At 35.6% G+C, this 22,615-nt stretch overlaps 1 protein-coding gene across 1 annotated transcript in view; it reads right to left on the bottom strand.

Annotated features, from left to right (window-relative positions):
* The window catches only part of RIOK2 (RIO kinase 2), a 130,326-nt gene that overhangs the window by 83,803 nt on the left and 23,908 nt on the right, over positions 1-22,615 (bottom strand). Inside the window, exon 3 of the mRNA XM_090405915.1 lies at positions 1,141-1,254. Within this exon, the coding sequence (XP_090262041.1) occupies positions 1,141-1,254 (114 nt within the window). The remainder of the gene's footprint in view (positions 1-1,140; positions 1,255-22,615) is intronic.

Genomic DNA, 22,615 nt, shown 5'->3' with positions numbered 1-22,615 from the left:
ATGAGAAGAGCTTAAGAATTTTTCTCAGCCATAGCCAAGTTAGCGGTCTTGGGTATGGATAGCAGGGTTTTCACCCCATTTTATCTGAGGTTTTCATCCTGCAAACAGGTAAACCGGCCCCCTGAACCCACAGGCTACAGTCATAGGATATCATATTTAATCCCTCATTAGGAGGATTCAACCAGTCCTAAGGGGTGGTTGAGGAACAGGGAGAACCCCACTTGAATTAAAAAAAAAAAAACTGTTTCAGCTCTGTGTTTTCTACAAGTTCTTCCAAGGTCACTGCTCCACTGAACTGGCAACCTTCATTCCCTTTTTGTTGATCCTGTTAAAACAAGAGCAGCAGTTGAACACCTCCTTTTCAGTACAACTGCAAACACACTGAACCAGTTTCTCCTCTTCCTCCTTTATTAATCTATAAATCTATTTTTGCAATTGTATATAATGTTTCTCAACAGCTACATCCCCCAACTCTTCAAGAAAAATGTCAATAGATTTCTTCTTTCTCAATCCTTAATTGCATTACACATCCATGGCACTGAGGTGTTTCTGCTTCCTGCTCATGGGATAAATATAAAAACAGGTTATAAAGGTTGGCCTAATGGTTAGCTTATTAGCTGCTCTCCACAACCATGGGTTTAAATCCCACTGCAGGCACAATGGGATTCAATTTCATGTTAGATAATTAGAAGGGATTCCAAATTATCTAACCCTTAGCCAACCCGTGGTAATAAGATATATGGAATTCGTATAAAAAATGCATTGAGAAAACAGTCAGCTCGAGGTTGAAATGTTTCCCAATACTTGAAAAATAAACAGTGAACATTTAGAAACATTTCAGTAATGTAGAGAATGATATACAAATAAGATGCAATACATTCAAATAGATGATCAAGAATGCTCAAAACTGATCCTTCTAAAAATTATTTACAAATCCAAGGCTTTTTCATATTTAATCAATATAGTAGTCAAAACCTCATTACAAAAATGTATTTCTTATAATCTTAGTAATGATACTAATGGAAGTAATAATAATATAAATAGGGTGTATTATTGTAAAAGAGGCTGTACAATACTTATGATAAAATGAATTCAATTTATTACATATGAATAACATAAAGCAATATCTCTAATACTAACCTGATTCCTTTCCTACACCAATCTGGCTTCCAAAACCACTGATAGAATTGTGTGCTGCCAAAACATGAATAGCCAAATAATCATAACCAGAAAAGGATAGTCTGTAGCCATCATCTAGTTAAAAAATAAAATAAAATAAATAAAACCATAAAAATATCTATCTATCTATCTATCTATCTATGAAGGCTACTGAAAAATATTAAAAAATGGAAAAAACTGTACTGAAAAGATATCACAGATGAAAGATGTGGCAAAAACTGATGATAAAGACATTCTGGATGTCTATAGTAATTACTCTCAAAAATTATTAAATGAAATAGGCAGTGACAGAAGAGTGGTAGGAAATATTCAACAAGAATGCAATTGGGAATACCGATATTATTTAATACTTGAGGTTAAAAGGGGTCACCAGAAACCTGAAATAAGCAAAGGCAGCTGGAAGATGATATTCAATAGAAATGGTCAAAATTTTTTTTCAGCAGCTATGCTCATAATTCAAAAGGCTAGGTCAGAAGGTTGAATTCCATGACTGGAATAGAGCAGGTAAAATTTAATTAAGCAAACATGTTTGATAAGTTAAAAAAAAAATAAAAAATGTGGAAGAAAATGGATTCAGAAGCAAATAGGTGTTATGAGAATAAGCAGCTAAAAATCAGAGGAATATAATGAACATAAGAATAAAAGTTTTGCAGATCTGAATTGCAGAGATTCTTTCAAAACAATTATATGAGATAAATGGAATATTATACAGATCAATACAAAGTTCAATATTTAAGTTGTAAGTCAGCAGTTAGAACTGAAGGCAGTACAGGAAGAGGATATGCATTACCTCCCTTGTTATTCATCACCCATATGAATCACATTATCAAGGAAAGTGCATTAAACCTGATATAAAAATTAAAGATGCTAATTTCAGCTCTTTACAATAAGCAGACGATGTCATGATCAGAACTGATGATACCCAACTATATAAAAAGATAAAAAGCATCAATGGAAAATAAAGAGTAGAGTTAGCAGGAGAACTGAAGAAATACCATATCAACATAAGTGATGTTACTGGAATGAATAAAATAGGAGACATTTCTAAATAACTTGTGATGTTATATTCACGTAATAGGGAAAAAAAAGAAGAAATAGCTATAATATTTAATGATAAACAGAGATGCACTTTTTGAATAGCAGGCTATTCTAAGTAGCATAATGTGGAAAATTTCAAAACGAAGAAATTGATAATTCATCACTTTTTATGCTTAAGGTCATAGAATTTTTCTTATTAAAAAAAAACAGAGGATTTTTTAGTCTATTAGAGCAGCTCTTCCCAAACTGGGGGCATTAAGTTTTGTTGAGGGGGGGCATGAAATAATGAAAACAAATTAAAAATGTTTAAGACTAAGTAGATTTTTTTTAATCTTAAAAGAAATGTATTTAATTTTTATTTCTTTTTTATATTTTAATGGAAAAAATCACACACTGGTGTTGGTTAACAAATTTTGCTTCTTGCGTATTTCGACGATTAATGAATATTAGTAAACCTTTCTTTTAGGCTTACATGGTGATCTGAATGCATTTTTGAAAATAATAGAGATAACTACCGTGTTTGAATAAAAACTTTAGTTTAATATAACTAAAATCTACAATTCGATGTTTCGACCTTTATGTCAAGGTCATCTTCTGGAGCGTACAAATATACACAAGAAACAAGCTATACTACAATCAAACTGGTTCGTTAAAGACGCTGACCAACCGCTACCACAATTGTTGGCCTGACCTCTGGTGGAAAAAAAAAAAATTAAAAATAAAAAATTATACATCAACGCTAGAGTCCTATTATTTGTGTTGTCTACTATATACATATATTAACATCATTCCAGCCAGTTGGAGGGGAATGGTTTCTAATACTAGCGGATTGGCTAGAGTCCTGACTTATGTTGAATCTTTCATATTAGGTAGGCTGAATGTGTGCCATCCAGATCCTTGGAATTTTCATGCCATCTTTGTTATTGATATTTGGGTGGTTTATCAGGATTTCGCAGGATTCCTTAAATTTTCTTTCGTACCAGGTTTTTGTGCGGTGTAAGGAGCAGGTGCTTTTCCAGTTGATTTGGTGTAAGGTGTTAAGTGTGTGGTCTGAGAGGCCTGCTTCACCATAATGGTTATATTTAATGTGTCTAATGTGTTCTTTCTTGCGTATAGGGATTGTCCGTCCTGTTTCACCAATGTACGGTAAGTTACAGGTGCAGCGGATGCAATAGACTCCAGGATGTGCTAATGGGAGGAGAGAATCCTTAGAGGAGCTGAATATGGTTTTAAGTTTAGTGGGTGGTTTAAAGGTGGTATTGAGGTTATAATGTTGTATGATTCTGTTGATTTTTTCTAATAACCCTTTAATGTATGGGATGGCTATGGTTTTCCCTGTAATCTAGATTCGTTTTTGTTGTAGTTTTATAGAGTATTTTATTGACAGTATTTTTGTTATAGCCATTATTTATGAATGTGTCACTAATGATTTTTAGTTCTTGTTTCAGGGGTCAGGCCAACAATTGTGGTAGCGGTTGGTCAGTGTCTTTAACGAATCAGTTTGATTGTAGTATAGCTTGTTTCTTGTGTATATTTGTACGCTCCAGAAGATGACCTTGACATAAAGGTCGAAACGTCGAATTGTAGATTTTAGTTATATTAAACTAAAGTTTTTATTCACACACGGTAGTTGTCTCCATAATTTTCAAAAATGAATATTAGTAAACATATGCTTATTCATATAAGTTTCATTTCAAAAGTATTGATAAGAAACACAAAAAAGATTACAAACCAAAATCTTGAATATAAATGTAATAAATATTATAATAATATATGTCTATATTACGATTTTTTTCCGATGGAGGGGCCGTGAAATATTTTAATTTCTCAAAAGGGGGCCTTGGCATCCATAAGTTTGGGAAGCACTGTATTAGAGGGATAGCTGACACAGTAAAAAAAAAAAGCCAGTTCTTGTTGGGAATTGATACTAGCAGATTAGAAAAAAAAAAAAAAATCCAATGCTTAGCAAACTTTTCTGAGGAGAAAAAAGCAAAGTTAATAACAAGACTAAGTACCTGCTGGATTTCTGTTCAGGACAGTGGCATAGAGATACAACATAAAGATGTGCATATCGTGTGAAGTGACTGGGATCTTCAGTTGTTTGCTGATGATACAAAGCTGGAGGGAATTATATGTAGAATTGCTCATGTTAATTCCCTTCAGGAAGATTTGAATAGACTTTTGACTTGGACAAAATGTTGTATTTTTAATATTAATAGGTGCAAGGTGTTACATTTTGGAGTGCAGAAATATAAGACTGTATTATATTGATGGTGCCATACTGTAGGAAGTGAATGAGATTCAAGATTTGGGAGTGATGGTTGATAGCAGACCGAAGTTGTATCATAGTGCACATTGTAGTGCCACTATGATACAAGAAGTACACTAACAGGTAGGGATAAGAGGTGGTTATGCCACTGTATAAAACACTGGTCAGACCACACTTGTACTATTGTGCTCATATTTGGCCATCTGGTTTTCATTGTGACATGGAAATATCGGAGAGGTCCAGTGAAGAGTGACCGAGACAATATTGGTACTCTGGAATGCTGGCTATGCAGAGGTTGAAGGAATGTGGATTGCAGGGTTTGGTGAATATGAGGAAAAGAGGTGATATGATAGAGATATTTAAGTTAGTGAGGGGATTTCAATGGTTTAATCCAGACTGGATTATAAAAAGAGTGGAAAGTGAGAGGGGAAGAACCAGTGGCCACCCAAGGAAGTTATGTAAGAGCGTGGTGAAGAGGATGTGAGGAGTAGATTTTTCTTAAAATGTAGAATTGTGAGTGAATGAAACACAGTGGAATATGTTGTTACTTCCAGGAGTTTTAAGGATTTTAAGATTCAGTATGATAAATGTGTTGTCAGTTGAATAGACCTCCCACGATGAGTCTGCTGACTACATGGTGGGTGTAATAATAATAACAATAACAAATTCACGTGAAAAACATGACAAAACATGTTTTTTTGTATTCTTTTAATGGTTAGAAAGTAACCTATACTTGACAAGAAATTATATTCTTGTTTTTCTCCTTAATCCAAGGGTGAGCAAACAAATACTACAAATGTTTACATGAATTATCTTCACAACTAAGATATCTGTATATACAGGGGGTATTGCCTTCATATCAAAGTGCCTCAGTATTCAATAACAAACAACACACCTACTTCTGGACATGTATTCTGCCAAGCATTTGGGGAAAGGTTACTAACCAGAGCAGTCTTGATCTTTATTGTGGTCTCATCAACAGACACTAATTGAGTGAAAATAATGAGAACAAAATGAATGCAGATGTCATATTTTCCAGTAGCAAAATGATGCATCATTATTTTTAAAATACTCTGGATGAGATAGTTTGTTATACTCTGAATGAAAGGAAAAGTCAAAATCTTTACCTTCATTCAGATTTAATCAATTCCGGAGCCAGTATTAATATATCAAGAGAAAAATAACCAATTGTAAATTATCAGTTACGTTAATATTTAAGAAAGTTTTACCTAATGTATCATATTGACAATAATTAAGTGTTTTGTGAAGTTTAAACTACATGTAATCTATGTAAGTACTATTACAATGTTGAAGGCAAAGGACAATCCGATTATACAGCAATGGCCTGAAGTCATACACGTGCACCTAATAGAATGCACACACGGGTGTCCTCCGAAGAGCACTCTAGGGAAGAGATTGGTGCTAGGTGCTGAAAGGAGTGATGTGCTGTGAGGACAGGGAGAAATCAGGATGATGTAGGCAAGAAACATAGGGCATGCATTTTAAAAGGCACTGTGGAGCCAGCTGGTGGCTTTTTTCTCATTACCTGTAGTGAAGTGGTCATCAGCGAAGTCCATCGTGAGGTCATCGCAGCAAGATCCATGGGCAGTTCTAGGCTATGGAATGACCTGGCATGGTAAAGTTCCAGATCACACCGGAGAATGAATATCCATGCCCAGCTGATTGATGAGCAAGCGGGGAGCCAGAATTGCTTCCCCCGTTAGCGATGTGTCATCTCCGAATTCAACTGATGTGTAGAAAAGCTGAGTAAATCTAGTGCGTTCCCAACTACGGGTAATGTAGTCTCCTATTTGTTACGTAAGATTGTGTAGGGGACAATAATTAGATATAGGTAAAATATTCAACTCAGGACTGAGCCCTCATTGAAAGAATTTTAGGAGTTATGCTGATGAAACTTAGGAACTCTATACTTTAATTGGAACAATAGTGTGAAGATAATTGTGAATGTATGTGAATTATAGAAAGAATAGCCTTTTATGGTGTCATATATAGATGAGAGTTAGATCTTTGTTAGAATTAATGGTATGAAATTGTGATCTAATATGTTAAAGGAGATTTAGCAATCATAAGTGAAACTACTCACTTCCCAATATTATCAAGATTAATTTTATATCAGTAAAAATTTCTTATAACATGTATTATGTCTATTCAGTGAATTAAATGTTAATTTCTTTTCAAATGAATATGAAGACTTGCCTGATTTCCATTTTACCGAACTGTTCATAAAAGTTTGAACCAAGGTGAGAGGTAAGAATAACAAACATAAAATAGGGGGCCACGACTACGAGATAAATCCTAACAGTGAGATTAATTGAGAATACTCTGCTAAGTGTTTAAGAATTACGAGAGAGTGTGCTGATCTAGACTTTGGTTCCATGAATAAATATTCATCAAGTACATTTTAGGATGGCACAGTATAAATATAAATTTTCACTAAAATTAAAAAGGAACCAGTACCAGAATTGAAACAAAGGAATTGGCGCCAATTAACGACATTTCCTTTGTCTTCATAGCCCACGTGCACATCTTGCAAAATTGCTCATCGGCCTAGATTGATAGTTAAGACATGATTCACTGATGTTAGATTAAGAAATTACTAGAAGGGGGCAAGTCAGAACAGAAGATATATATATGAACACAAATATTAAATTAAAATTGGAAGCCCAGTTTAACAATGGTGTAGTCGACAGGATATGGTTAATAGGATTAAGATACTAAATAAATGAACCAAAGTGAACAGGTTGTAAAATAAATCTGGTAAGATAAACTCTAAGAAACTTTGAAATTTATAATTTTGTTGGGAAAAAGAAAGTTGTAATTGATACATTGAAATGGCTCTAGCATTTAGTATGGAAATGAATAATAGTGAATTTTTTAGGATAGTGAATCCGCAGCAAGTTTTTCCACAAATTTCTGGCGAGGAATCCGGCGACGTATTGGCATTCTTCTCCTACATCGAAGAACTAAGAAAATTGTCAAATTGGTCTGATTTCTAGTTGCTGATTTACTTAGGAATAAATTAATAGGCAAAGCGAAGAACTTCCTATATTTCTCCCCAACACTTAAAGAAACAATACACTACACAAAATTTAAGGAATCGTTAATCTCAGAATTTTCCTGTAAAAAAAGGAAACCCCTCCACACTTTAAAACAGATTTATAATTGTATACAGGGCTATAAAGAAAATGTGATTAACTATTTTAATAGGTCCATAAGAATAACTGCAGAAGAGAGACCACACCTTGAATGGATCACATTCCAACAATTTAGGTCAGGGATACATGAACAATTAAGGGAAGTAATATACAAGAAGAACGTCAATAGTTTAGAGGGATTATGAATTAGCCAAGAAAAAAGAAAGAATACTAGAAGAGATGAATTAATATGCTTCCATGAGACAAATATGATACGCAATTACCACCCATATTCACCCCCAATTGCCTCCCCCCAGATTACTCTTATTCTTATTACTCGTGGTAATAAGAATGCTTGTCAGAAGCTCATCAAGAGTGATCTAGTGCTATTGCAAAGCAGCTGCATCAAGTCCACCCGGAATGACTGACTCTGAGTTGGTGGAGAAGTTTTCTTCCAAAATAGAACCATTCCCCAATAAAACCCTAAAGAGGAGAGCGAATAAAAGGGATTCCTATAGAGAAGGAACAATTGTTGGGGCCTCTAATGTTACCAGCCACAAGCCTGATACACTGAACCACGAATTTTACAGGATGCAAAATGTGGCGGTGGCAGAAGTGAAAGGACGACTACCCTTGTCACTCGTATAGGGTCTAGTTGAAGAGCTCCGTGTGAAATACTGTTAGATACTGGAGCTCATATATCAGCTATCCCCTTATCCCTAGTAAAAAAGTTCACAGGTAACTCCCCAGGTAACACCACCCAACTGCAAAAACCAGTGAAAATCACTGAAATTGCAAAAGTTGAGCTACTGGCAACAAAAAAATTAATTGCCAATTTCTCCATACCCTGCTTCTCAATAAAATTTTCACATGAACTCCTTATCCTTCCTGAGATAGCTGACACCAGTGACCAAGTAATATTGGGTCTTGACTTCCTGGAAAAACACAATTTCATGTGTGATTTTGCCACAGGAACCATCTCCCTATGTGGTGTGAAATATCACCCTATGTTTAAGAAAGGAAATTAGAGGAGAGAATGTGATGAGCTAGAAATAGAATTGATAAGCCCCAGAGAGGAATTAAGTGACAGAAAAGGAGGTTGATACTTGAAGCCACCAGCTCTCCTGGATCCGAACAAGATAAAGTAGAAATCAGGGAGTTCATTCAGAGGATGCTCCAACAATTTCCCCGAGTCTTCACTGAGGACATTAGCTCATTGTAAGGATGGGATAATCTCTACTCCAGAGAACATCACCGCTATATTAAAGGCAAGAATTCCTACATCGGTCAGACAAGTTCGGAGATATTTGGGAATGATAAACTTTTATAGAAAGTTCATTCCCAATTGATCACAATTAATGGAACCAATAGTCAGGCTAACCAAGAAAGGAGAGTTCTTATGGGGGGGGGGGGAATCAACAGCACGCTTACAAATCTCTGAATCTAGCATTAACGAAGTCGCCAGTTCTCACTTATCCCAAACTGGGAAAACCTTTCTACCTTTCAGCAGATGCATCAAACAGCACTATTGCCTCCATGGTTGAACAAGGAGAAGGGGAAGAGTTGAGACCAATCGTCTTCCTCAGTCGAAAGCTTTCTTCATTTGAAAAAAATCATTGTCATAGAAAAAGAAACGCTAGCTATTATACATGCCCTCCAAAAATTTAGATAAAGTTTTTTTTAAGGTCCAACCATAAGCCTCTAACCTTCCTTTCCTCCATGAAGGACAAAAATCAGAGGATCATTCATTGGGCTCTGGAAATGCAGGAATTCCAGTTACATCCCCGGAAAAAACAATGTGGTCGCTGACTACCTTTCCAGAGCCCTGGACAATGGTACAGAAGAAAACACCAGCACAGAAGGAGAAGTGATTAACTCTATTCTCAAAACAGAGAGAGTGGAAGAAAACAAAAAAAAAAAAAAACCCATCTTTAAAATTGGGAAAAATCAGTTATCATTGAGGCACAAAAGCAAGACCCAGTGTGGGGAGGGATATATCAACGAATTTTAGAAGAAAAACAAATCTTAGAGGAGCATTACTTTCTGCATACACTATACTTAAGCAGTGGTCTCTTGATATCAAAACAAAAGAGCTCTGGACAATGGAAGGATAGGATAGTAGTCCCCTCAATCATGATCCCTTGGGTATTGCACACCTTCCATGATGGGGACTTGGCTGGTCACCAAGGTTTCCTTAGGACATGGGCTAGAATAATAAACAGATACGTGCAGAAGGGAATGCGAGGAGACGTCGAGACTTATGTGTCCTTCTGCCAACTATGCTAGAAAAGGTCAAGTGGCAGTGGAAAGGCTCCTCTCCAACTGTTCCCTATTCCCATGCGCCCATTTCAAGCTGTGGCCATGGACATCGCTGGTCCTCTTCCTACCAGCCAAAAGGGAAACAAGTACATCTTAGTCATAATTGACATGTTTTCCAGGTTTCCTGAGGCCAGAGCTATGAAAGACCAGATGGCATTAACTGTGGCTAACAAATTTTTCAAATTAATTATTTCAAGATACGGAACCCCCCCAAACCCTCCTCACAGATCAAGGCTCAAACTTCACAGCTGAAGTCATGCTTCAGTTGTGTAAACTTTTGAAAGTAAAAAAACTGTTCACCACTCCTTATCACCCACAGGAAAATGGGATGTGTAAGAGGATGAACAGAACCCTGAAGCAGACACTATCTAAACTAGCCAACAGCCAAATAGCAAACTGGGATAACTTCCTCTCACACACCCTCTTTGCCTGTAGGACAGCTCTGCATACTACTATAAGAGAGTCTCCTGCAATGATATTATATGGTTTTGAACCATTGTTCCCTAGTGATTTTAGAAACTCAAGAGCAAGCACGGGTTTACCAGATATTGACCAGTATCTAAACAATGTAATCGATGAGAACAGGATTGCATATGATCTGGTGGCAGAAGCTAGCTATAACAGTTCACAGAAGGCCAGAGCATAGGCTAACAAGCTGAGAAAGTACATGGAGTTGTAGCCAGGAAATCTAGTACTTCTGAAACAACAGTCTGGAAATAGGAAGGAAGGGAAACTAGGGAAGTGTACTACTGGGCCATATAAAAAAAACTTCTCTGGTAAATTTTAAAATAATAGAAACAACAGGCAAGAAAAGAACATTAGTCATTCATTCAGCCAAGCCAAGACCTTTCAAGTGTAGGCCAGACCGACTGGTCTGTATGGGAGACTCGATGGATAGGATATGGGAAAAAGGGGGGAATTCCCACCAGGTAAATGATCACGGGAGGGATATCAAAAGAGTGAAGCACTCCAACACTAAACAGAGGAGTAATGCTGGCAATGGAGAAGAACGTCCAAACCCTGATGAAATCCTCAATTAATTACAGACATAGGGCCCATGATAACCCAAGTGAAAGAGTCTCAAATAATGATAAGGGGGAGGGAAGAATGCACAAGCGGTGATATGGCACAGAAATTTGTTCAAACAAGGTACAACCTGAGACCAAGGAGAAAGTACCACCCACCCCCCCCCCCCCCCCGAAATTGCTCAGGAATGACAATACAAAAATAATAATAATAATAATAAAAATTGTTTGTTCACGAAAGGGTTAGCCTTTGTTATACTCTGAATGAAAAGAAAAGTCAACACCTTTACCTTCATTCAGATTTAATATGGTTTATCAATTCCAGAGACAGTATTAATATATCAAGAGAAAAATAACCAATTGTAAATGATCAGTTACGTTAATATTTAAGAAAGTTTTACCTAATGCATCATATTGAAAATAATTAAGTGTTTGGTGAAATTTAAACTGTGTAATCTATGTAAGTGCTATTACAATGTTGAAGGCAAAGGACAATCCGATTATAGAGCAATGGCCTGAAGTCATACACCTGCACCTAATAGAACATGCATGCGGATGTCCTCTGAAGAGCATGCTTGGGGAGAGATTGGCGCTAGGTGCTGAAAGGAGTGACGTGCCATGAGGAAAGGGAGAAATCAGGATGACGTAGGCAAGAAACATAGGACACGCGTTTTAAAAGGTGCTGTGGCAGCAGTTCATGGCTTTTTTCTCGTTCCCTGTACTGGAGTGGTCATTGGCTGAGAAGTCCATCGTGAGGTCATTGCAGCAAGCAGCAGTATCCATGGACAGTTCTAGGCTATGGAATGACCTGACACGGTAAAGTTCCAGATCATGCCGGAGATCGAAGATCCATGCCCAGCCGATTGATGAGCGAGCGGGGAGCCAGAATTGCTTTCCCCATCTGCGATGTGTCATGTCCGAATTCAACTGATGTGTAGAAAAGCCGAGGTAAATCTGGAAATTGAAGGTGCTGTAGGGATATACATGAAGGCCTAGTGCGTCCCCAACTATGGGTAATGTAGTCTCTTATTTGTTATGTAAAATTGTGTAGGGGACAATAATTAGATATAGGTAAAATATTCAACTCAGGACTGAGCCCTCATTGAAAGAACTTTAGGAGTTATGCTGATGAAACTTAGGAACTGTATACTTTAATTGGAACAATAGTGTGAAGATAATTGTGAATGTATGTGAATTATAGAAAGAATAGCCTTTTATGGTGTCATATATAGATGAGAGTTAGATCTTTGTTAGAATTAATGGTATGAAATTGTGATCTAATATGTTAAAGGAGATTTAGCAATCATAAGTGAAACTACTCACTTCCCAATATTATCAAGATTAATTTTATGTCAGTAAAAATTTCTTATAACATGTATTATGTCTATTCAGTGAATTAAATGTTAATTTCTTTTCAAATGAATAGGAAGACTTGCCTGATTTCCATTTTACCGAACTGTTCATAAAAGTTTGAACCAAGGTGAGAGGTAAGAATAACAAACATAAAATAGGGGGCCACGACTACGAGATAAATCCTAACAGTGAGATTAATTGAGAATACTCTGCTAAGTGTTTAAGGATTACGAGAGAGTGTGCTGATCTAGACTTTGGTTCCATGAATAAATATTCATCAAGTACATTTTAAGATGGCACAGTATAAATATAAATTTTCACTAAAATTAAAAAGGAACCAGTACCAGAATTGAAACAAAGGAACTGGTGCCAATTAACGACATTTCCTTTGTCTTCATAGCCCACGTGCACATCTTGTAAATTTGCTCATCGGCCTAGATTGATAGTTAAGACATGACTCACTGATGTTAGATTAAGAAATTACTAAAGAGGGCAAGTCAGAACAGAAGATATATATATGAATACAAATATTAAATTAAAATTGGAAGCCCAGTTTAACAAGTTATAGCAAAGTTTTATGGATTTTTGCTTGTTGTACAAAGAAAATGTAACTTCAGCATTGATTTAGTTCTCAGTAACTAGTCTGGTACACCGATGACACCTTAATAAAGGTCAAAAGCAACCTTGGTAGTGATCTTGCCATCATGTATTGCAATAAATGTCTTAAAGGAGGTGCACTGTGGGATACTGAGGCAATTTACTTAACAAAGAGCCTCTATATTCACGTGCAAATGTCTGTTTACTCCTACTTAAGTTAAGGAGGGAAAAAAATATAATTTTTTGTCAAATATAATTTACTAAGAAAACTCTTACTGATTATGTTATTATTGATAGTGATATCTTCAGATTGGTTCAGGATACAGAAGTATACAGGGATCTGAAATAGACTGTGAACACTACTTAGTTCTGAGCAGAATAAAAATGAGTATCATATTGAAAAGAAATATACGCAGAAAGCTTTTAAAAAAAGAATCAAAACTGAGCAGCATTCAGAGATAAACTGTAAGCTCATATATACAAATATGAGAAAAAATGAGAGTTTGAAAACAAGAATCAAACATTAGAGATGCCATAGCATATGAAGAAAATAATTATTTAGCCAGAGTATTGTTATATTAAAACTTCCTCTCATGGAAATCCGCATGTGCCCTTAAAAAGTACCGAGGACAATAAAAAGTTGTGTAAAATCAGCTAAACAAAAGTAATGGGAAGACTTTAATTTGGATGTCTGAAGTAATTACTTGGAAAGAGGACTATACAAGACAAGCAATGACAGGAAACAGAAATATTCAGGGGAAATGCAACAGTACATATCAATACTAGTAATAAAAAAAGTTATCAAAAACTTCAAAAGCTTACGTTACTGAAGTAGATGATCTCTCACTAGAAATATTAAAATATGGAGGAATAAAAGTTTTATAGTGAGTGGCTATGCGTCACGATGATGAAGCATAGCCATTTCTAGCCCCCCTCCCACCCTCTTCTCAGCAGTATTCATTCTCACCTTCCACAGATGCCCTCTAGTCCTTTCCCCATCCTCCATAAAATGAAAAATTCCATCAGCCAAAATCCTGTATGACCCTTTCAGAAGTTTGCAAGTCTCAATCATATCACCCCCCCTCTTTCTCCTGTTTGCTAATGTCTGTGGTCTACAAATTCTCAAGTGGCTCTGAAAAAAAAAAATAAAAAATAAGAGAAAAACTGTTTAAAAAGCTGCAACTATATGGGGGATGCTACAAGATGTAGCCTACTCAAGAGGTTTGTTAGCAGGTAGAATTAAAGACAGCACAGAAAAATTGTTTCATGTAAACATGATACAAGGGTGCACGTATTCTCCATGTAATCTCCAGTACAACTTTCAGGACTCTAATTAAAAGTGAACAACTGCTGTAACAAATCTGGTGAGAAATCAGCAACAAAAAGACAAAATCTAAGAAAATGGGAAAGAAAATGAAAAAAATAAACTGATTTTTTTCTAATAGTGAAACAAAAGAGTTAAAACATTTTAGCTATTTTAGACATAATTTTTAGTGTAAATTATTATTTTCATTAAGAGAGACCACCAAAGAATCAGAGACTCATCGAGAGAGGTCACATACTACACACACCAGCTATTCACTCTTATTCTTGAATTCATTCACATTGCCTGCGCGCACAACATCTAATGGCAATCCATTCCAATCATGCACCAGCCTGTGACAGAAAAATCTAGCCCTCACCCCCCCCCTTCTCAACAGTATTCATTCTCACCTTCCGCAGATGCCCTCTTGTCCTTTCCTCACCCTCCATAAAATGAAAAATTCCATCAGCCGAAATCCTGTATGACCCTTTCAGAAGTTTGCAAGTCTCAATCATATCACCCCTCTTTCTCCTGTTTGCTAATGTCTGTGGTCTACAAATTCTCAATGTCTTTATAATCAGTATTCCACAATCCTGATATCATTTTTAACCTCCCTTCCCCTTCACTGCACTCTCTCTCCACTGTATCAGAATCACAATGGAGACCAGACCAGACCTGTGCACAATAGTCCAAGTGAGGTCTTGTAAAGAGGCAAAATGACTTCCTTATCTTCACATGTGAAACTTCATTTCAGCAAAGCAATCAACTTTTGAGTTGTATTTGCAATCTTTGCTCCATGGCCCCTGAACTTCAGCTTGCTATCTACTAACACTCCAAGATCCCTGGCCAGATCAGTCTCTTCTAGTATAATCCCACCAATATAATGATGTTGGATATGTAACCATGTTAAAGTGCACGATTTTCCATTTACTGACAGTGAACTGATATCCATTAGTTATTATAGTTATAGATTATTATATCTATACACAGCATTTGGGTATAGATATAATAATCTACCTGCATGCTCTTTTGTATACTCTTGTCTGTGACTGCATGACACAGTTGGACAACCTGCAGATCTTTATTCTTCTCTAGTGCCTTACACATATTTGCACATGTTTGATGGCAAAAATGACTTTTTGTTCATCGAACTGCATGAACAAAAAGTCTAAATCGTTCTTTCCTTGTAATCATTTCCATAATAATGCCCACTCCTGTCATTAGTACAATTATATAACATTGTCGCTCTTACACTCATATTCTCACCATTCCTCCTCATAATTTAGTTTCCATGACTCTATGTTAGGTCTCATTCCAATTATTAGTTTTTCAAGATTCCTGATACCAAATGCATTCAGGTGTAGGCTGTCCCTCTTATACAAATGTAATCTTTCCTCAAACTCACTCCACACATCCATAAACTTGCATCCATTTCTTCTACACAGCTTATGCAAACTGTTTGCCATCATCCTCTTTATTCATTTTTATGACATTGAGGTAATATACTTACTATTTTCACTTTCTCCTCTTCATTCTCACCATTCCAAAAAACCTTTCATGTACTCTCTCATATTGCACTTATCGCTAGTTAAGGAGTTAGTACCTAGTACAATTATGATTTGTTTACTTTTCTTTTCTGTTTTTGAATTGGCTGCATTATATTTTTAATTTTTTTCCCTAGAAAACTCTATTTTTATAACCCTCTCATCAACAGCATGTTTTATGAGAATCATCATCAAATTCCTGCTATGTACCCTCAAGGGGTGTACAGGATATGATAGTACTACATAAAAAATTTACATCATTACTGACTTCCTATCTACAATTTTCCTCCAAATCAGTCTGTTACTTGTCAAGACTCCAACATTATCATATCTCATATTTCTATCTTCTAAGGCACTTTTTACTGTATCAATCCACCTACATCTTGGTCTTCCACTGGGTCTTTTTCCTGCCAATCTGGCAGAGAACACTTGTTTTGCTAATCTTTCCTTGCCCATTCTGTTCAAGTGACCATACCACCTGAGTTAGCTCTGCTAATGAATTCCTGGATGCTGCCAATGCCAAGTTCTTTCCTAATATCCTCATTTTCAATACGATATTACATTGATGCCATCTGTTCATTTCACTAATCTTTCTCAGGACTCTGATATCTGCAGTCTCTAGTCTTTGGTCAAGTGTTTTACTTCAGACCCAATTCTCAGATCCTAGCCATTATTTATAAATGTGTTGCTAATAATCTTTATGAAGAACTTTATTAATAGTATTTTAGTTATAGCTATTATTTATAAATGTGTTGCTAATATCTAAAGATTATCAGCAACACATTTATAAATAATGGCAATAACAAAAATACTATTAATAAAGTTCTCCATAAAACTTCATCAAAAAAGAATATAGATTGCAGTAAAACTATAGCCCTCCATACATTAAAGGGTTATCAGAGTTAAAATTGGTTTGAACACTGTCTTGTATACAGCTAATTTAGTGTTTTGACTAATTTCTCTTATTCCATATACATTTATTCAGTTGATTTCCAACCATACCAGCTTTGTTGATTCTGCTGTCTATTTCCATATTTAATTTACCATCTTCACTAAAAATTGTGCCTAAGTAGCTGAAATGTTTTACTTGTTCTACAGGTTCTCCATTCACAATGCAGTTGATATTTTCATTGTCTTGTTATTGCTGACCTTCATACCATATCTATTACAACAGTTATTTAATTTAGTCAGGGAATCTTGCAGACTTGTAGCAGATTTATTTAGAAGTATAACATCATCTGCATAAAGCAAAGAGCTGAGATTGACATCTCCAATTTTGATATCAGGTTTAATACCACTTTCCTTCATAATGTGATCCATATAGATAATGAATAACAGAGGGAATAATGTACATCCTTGTCTGACACCAGATTTTACATTAAATCATCTTCCTGTATTTCCTTCAATTCTAACTGCTGACTTACAACTCAAAGAAAGACCAAGTATCGACTGATATAATGTCCCATTGACACCATAACTCTGTAGCGTTTTGAATAGCTTTTCTCTTGGCACCTTGTCATATGCCTTTTCCAGATCTACAAAACTTAAATGCAGATCTTTGTTATGTTCCCATGATTTCTCAACTGTTTGTCATAAAGTGAAAATCTGATTATGACAACCTCTATTTGGCCTGAATCCAGCTTGTTCTTCACCAAGTTTTTCTTCCACAATCCTTCTCAACTGTTTCTCAAGTATACTTGCATAAATCTTACCAGGAACACTCAGTAGAGAAATACCTCTGTAATTTCCACATTCAGTTTTATTTCCCTTTTTATATATTGGTACTATGAGAGCTCTACTCCAATCATCCAAATTCGTCCTGTCCAGACCTTCTGAACTATGCAGTGCAGTCACTGTAAGATTTTTATACCTCTATACTTGAGCATTTCTGGTCGAACATCATCTACTCCAGCTGCCTTTCTACATTTCAGGCCTCTGATGGCTTTTATGAGAATCGCCATACCAAATAACATCCTTCTTTTTACTAACAACATTAGTTACCCGATTTTCGTTACTGACTTACCTGATTCTGTGCTTTGTTGTTTCTTATTTTGCTGCTTAATTTCTTTTCCTCCCTATGTTCATTTAAATGTCTCTCGACTTTCTGTAATTTATGTGTCATCTCTCTGATAATCTGCTTTACTTATGCTATTTTAGAGGTTAATTCATTTCGAATAACCTCCTTAGCGGGGCAAGCTTTCCTGTTCTCGATTTTGCTGCTCTTCTTAGCGTTAAGTTTCTGGCATTTTGAGTGTCATTTTAAACTATATTTACTACTGCAATATCTTAATGAAAATATCTTATAAAACACTAAATAGACTAAAAACACAAAACAGAAAAAAATCACCAATTTTACACAAGCTCTAAATTCACCAACCAATCACAATGTATCCTTGAACCAAATTTCATGTTAAGTATGAAGGTAAGATATGTTCATTACTTCAAAATAAATGAATATTTGAAGTAAAGTTTCTTATGAAATAATAAAGAATTAGACCAAACACTACACTTGCATTATATAAGGGTCACTTGTAAAGTTCAGCAAAATTGTATGGCAATTTTTTCAAAATAAAATATTTTATTATATGCGATTATCAGACTTCATAGGAATTATCATGGCAACTAGTATGTATATATTGGCATCACAAAATTACATGCATGTACATAATTTGCATGTAGTATTAGGCTCCTGAAGAACTCTTTCTAAGCCTTTATTTGACTGGTTCCCAAGTTAGTTGATCTCTTGCACAGGCAAGTAGGTTTTTTTTTTTTTTTTTTATGTAGAAGCTCTTGTTTTTCATTGGCTTAAACCACAAACACATATGATGGTTTAATATGATGAGATTTCATGCCCACTGGGGCATGAAATCTCATGAAATCACATTGCCTGATTAAACAAGGCTCTCACTGTTTTTGTCAGGGAACTAGGTCGGCTAAATCCCAAATTTCCAGCCCATCCTCGTTCATTCAGTATCCAGGTAGATACCCAACAAGGTGCGCCACGAGAAGGTGATGATTGGACATTAGGTCAGAAGCCATGGTCTGTTCTCCGCATTCCTTTAAAGGCTATGTGGAGGTCTCCTCTCAGTTATACAGCTTTGACCCTTAAGCACACCTATATAAATAAATAAAATAAATAAAACTGAATGTGAGAATTACGGAGGTATTTTTATAATAAGTGTTCCAGGAAAGATTTATGTAAGCATATTTGAAAAGAGGTTGAGAAAGATCGTGGAAGAGAAACTTGGAGAAAAACAAGCTGGGTTCAGGCTAAATAGAAGATGTCAAGATCAAATTTTCACTTTATGACCAATAGTTGAAAAATTCTGGGAATATGACAAGTATCTGTACTCAAGTTTTGTAGATCTGAAAAAGGCATATGACAAGGTGCCCAGAGAAAAGCTTTTCAAAATACTTCAATTACATGGGGTAAATGGAATATTTAAGTTGTCAGTCTGCAGTTAACCCTCTCATGCATAAGGGCCTCATATGAAGACAGATATATTTTCCCTCATAATAATTACCCATTCATAATTTGGTGCTACTGTATGCATGTAGTCCTCATCTGGGGAGACCAAAGTGTTCTCAGAAACCACAACAGATGGCAGGAGTTTCAGTTACAGGAATACCAATCTCTATGCAGTGCATGGTGAAATCAAGGAGGAAGTGAAAAGCTGCTGTTTTGTCGATTCGAATTTGGTGATTTTATGAGTCTTCTGGAAAGGTTAGTATGGCTTTATATATTGTTATGCCTTGTAGATTAAGTGTAAATATTTAATTTGTTCATGTTTATTACCATATTCATAAAACAAACTTGAAAACAACCTGTCCTCACATGAGTAGAATATGTTTGTAAGGTAATCTATGTGGGTTAGAAAGTTTTTGTACAATATTTTTATAGTTTTATTTATTTTATTTTTGCAAACATGAATGAATAGTAAGTGTGTTAATTGACATTATCTCTTTTACAGATGGATAATCAAAAGCTAGGTCTATCAGGCATAAAAAGGGCCTATTACCACAAGAGACTTACTGAAGAGGAGATTGAAAAACTGTTGGAGGAATCTGAAGATGGTTTGGAGCTGAGTGATTCTGATGATGATCCTATATACCAGCAGCCACAAAATGATCCTACAGAGAGTGACAGTCAAATGAGGACAGTGATGTTCAGTGTCCTTCCCCTGTTGGTCAGACTCATAACGTTCAAAGTCCAGATAGTGTGCAAAATACAGCTGTTGCTGGTCATATGCCATTGCAGAGACAACCAGTGTGGTTTAGTGAGAAAGATAATCACTTTGCTGGCACTGAACCACAGTTTAGAGGAAAACACCAAGTAAATATTCACAGAGAGAGCTCTGTAGATTATTTTTCACAGCTGTTTCCAGATGAATTGATGGATGAAATTGTGAAACAAACTAATCTGTATGCATGCCGATTAGTTTGCATGCACTTAGAATTGTACTTGTCATGACATACATAAAATACCCATGTGTAAACCAGTATTGGTCTTCTGAACATGGACTGTGCATGGATGTTATAGCTGATGCTATGCCAGTGAACAGATCGAAGAACATAAGGCGATATTTGCATTTTGTTGATTAAGACTCAATACCTACCAAAAATAAAGACAAAGCAATACATGTAAGGCCAGCACTGCAAGTTTCATGAAACATTCCATGCTGCTGTCAGCCCAGAAGAATTTCAGAGTGTAGATGAGATGATGATTCCATTCAAGGGAAGTTCACAACTCAAACCCAAATTTTGATCATTCATGTAGTGTTTCAGCAAAATATAAATTGTTTATAATCTGTTTTGTCATACTTGTAATGTCTTTCAATGAAAATAAATTCCTTAGTCTAAGTCATTTCCATAGAAATATGTCTGTAGTCTGTTGGCATTAGTGCATGATGTCCTCAGATGAGGACATCATTTTTTACATATACAGGACACAAATTCAGCAAAATTAATTAATTAATGGTAATACTGTAAGATTAAATGGTACTGTATCATGCCATTATAATTTTTTATAAATGAATATAAAATTTCATGCATGAGAGGAATTAAAATTGAAGGAAATACAGGAAGATGGTTTGATGTAAAATCAGGAGTAAGACAAGGATGCACATTATCTCCACTCTTATTCATCATCTATATGAATCACATTATGAAATAAGGTAGCATTAGGCCTGATATTAGAATTGGAGATATTAAAATTAGCTCTTTGCTTTATGCTCATGATGTACTCCTAAGCACATCTGGTACAAGTCTCCAGAATTCACTAACTAAATTGAATAACAGCAGCTGTAACAAATTAGGCATGAAAATCAGAATAAAAATTAAAAAACTATGAAAATAGGTAGGAGCAAAAACTTCAGCTGCATTCTGAATGGAGATCCTATAGTACAAGTAAAATATTTCAGCTATTTAGGCACAGTTTTTAGTGAAGACGATAGGTTAAATCTAGAAATAGACAACAGAATAAGCATAGCTGGTATGGTGGGTAGCCAGCTGAAAAACCACCAAACCAATAGTATACAAGAGTGTTCCAACCAGTTTTAAGTCATGGATCTGAAAGTTGGGTTAGAAATAAAGCACTTGATCAGACTAGAGACCACAGATATAAGGGTTCTGAGAAAAATTAGGGGAGTGAACAGATAGCATCAATGGCAGAATCATATTAAAAATTATGATATTAGAAAGGAATGTGACATTATTAGCATTCAAGAATGTGTCAGCAGAGCTAATCTAAGGTGGTATGGCCACTTAAATAGAATGGATGATTGGAAAGATTAGTAAAACAGGTGTTTGATGCCAAAATGGCAGGTCTCTCTCCTGCCATCTTGGCATCAAAGAGAAAGACCAAAGTCTAAGTGGATTGATTCAGTCAGAAGTGCCTTAGAAGCATAAAATGTTAGATAACAATAAATGGCATTCTCCCAAGTAATAGACTGATTTGGAGGAAAATTGTTGATTGAAGATTAATAATAATGTAAACTTAATCATCTAATGCTGTCATAGTAACCTGGACACCTCTTAGGAGTATATATCAGAAGATTGATTGTTGATGATGAAGGAGGCCAGAAGATGGTAACAGTTATCAGCCATCTTCTCCTCTCTGAATGCCTATTAAAATCACTTACTCTTGAGCTGGCTTTCTGTGATTGGCCAAGGCTGAAGACTGGCTGTCCATTAGTCTCTGAAAGTTGGTGAGGGATAAAAGACTTGCCTATTCATCATCAAGAGATGCATATGACTTGCCTATTCCTTTGGGGAATTAAAGGCATTAGCAGAAAATATGTAAAATGCAATAACAGTAACTAAAAATATGGAAATTTATATATCAAGATATTTATAAATATGCATATGTATATATGTACTTGTGTATGCATATATGAAAGCTTTCATGGCATGTCATGCCAGCGTGGTTGGCTGAGTGGTTAGTAGCCACTTTCCAATCAACAGGCAGTGAATGCAAATCCCACTGTGGGCATGGATGTGTGTGCGATTGATAGGTATATGAAATTCATCACCCAGTCTTGGACCATTGTTTTAAAGTAACCTGCTTACTTTGAAAGCAGGTTACTTTAAAACAAGCATGAAGTGATTTAAAATTCTGTGTTTGGTCTCTCTCTAGAGACCAAACAAACATTTCTGGATTATGTAAAAAAGAAATAAAAATGCTGTAACATTTGCTGTAAATTAAAAAAAAAAGTTATTTGTTGATGTAATGCTATATTAAAACACAAATAAATTTTTCATATCTTTACATTTCTTGAAGAACAAAAAACATTCCAAAACACAAATGTTTTAAAGTAACCGCTGTAAATGCTTCA

This window comes from Typopeltis vanoorti, chromosome 16 (assembly GCF_054136105.1).
Source record: "Typopeltis vanoorti isolate ZY-2024b chromosome 16, IOZ_Tvanoo_1.0, whole genome shotgun sequence".
In the NCBI taxonomy this organism is placed as follows: domain Eukaryota; kingdom Metazoa; phylum Arthropoda; class Arachnida; order Uropygi; family Thelyphonidae; genus Typopeltis; species Typopeltis vanoorti.
Note: the sequence above shows the minus strand (reverse complement) of the source record. Positions and strands in the feature narration are given on the sequence as shown.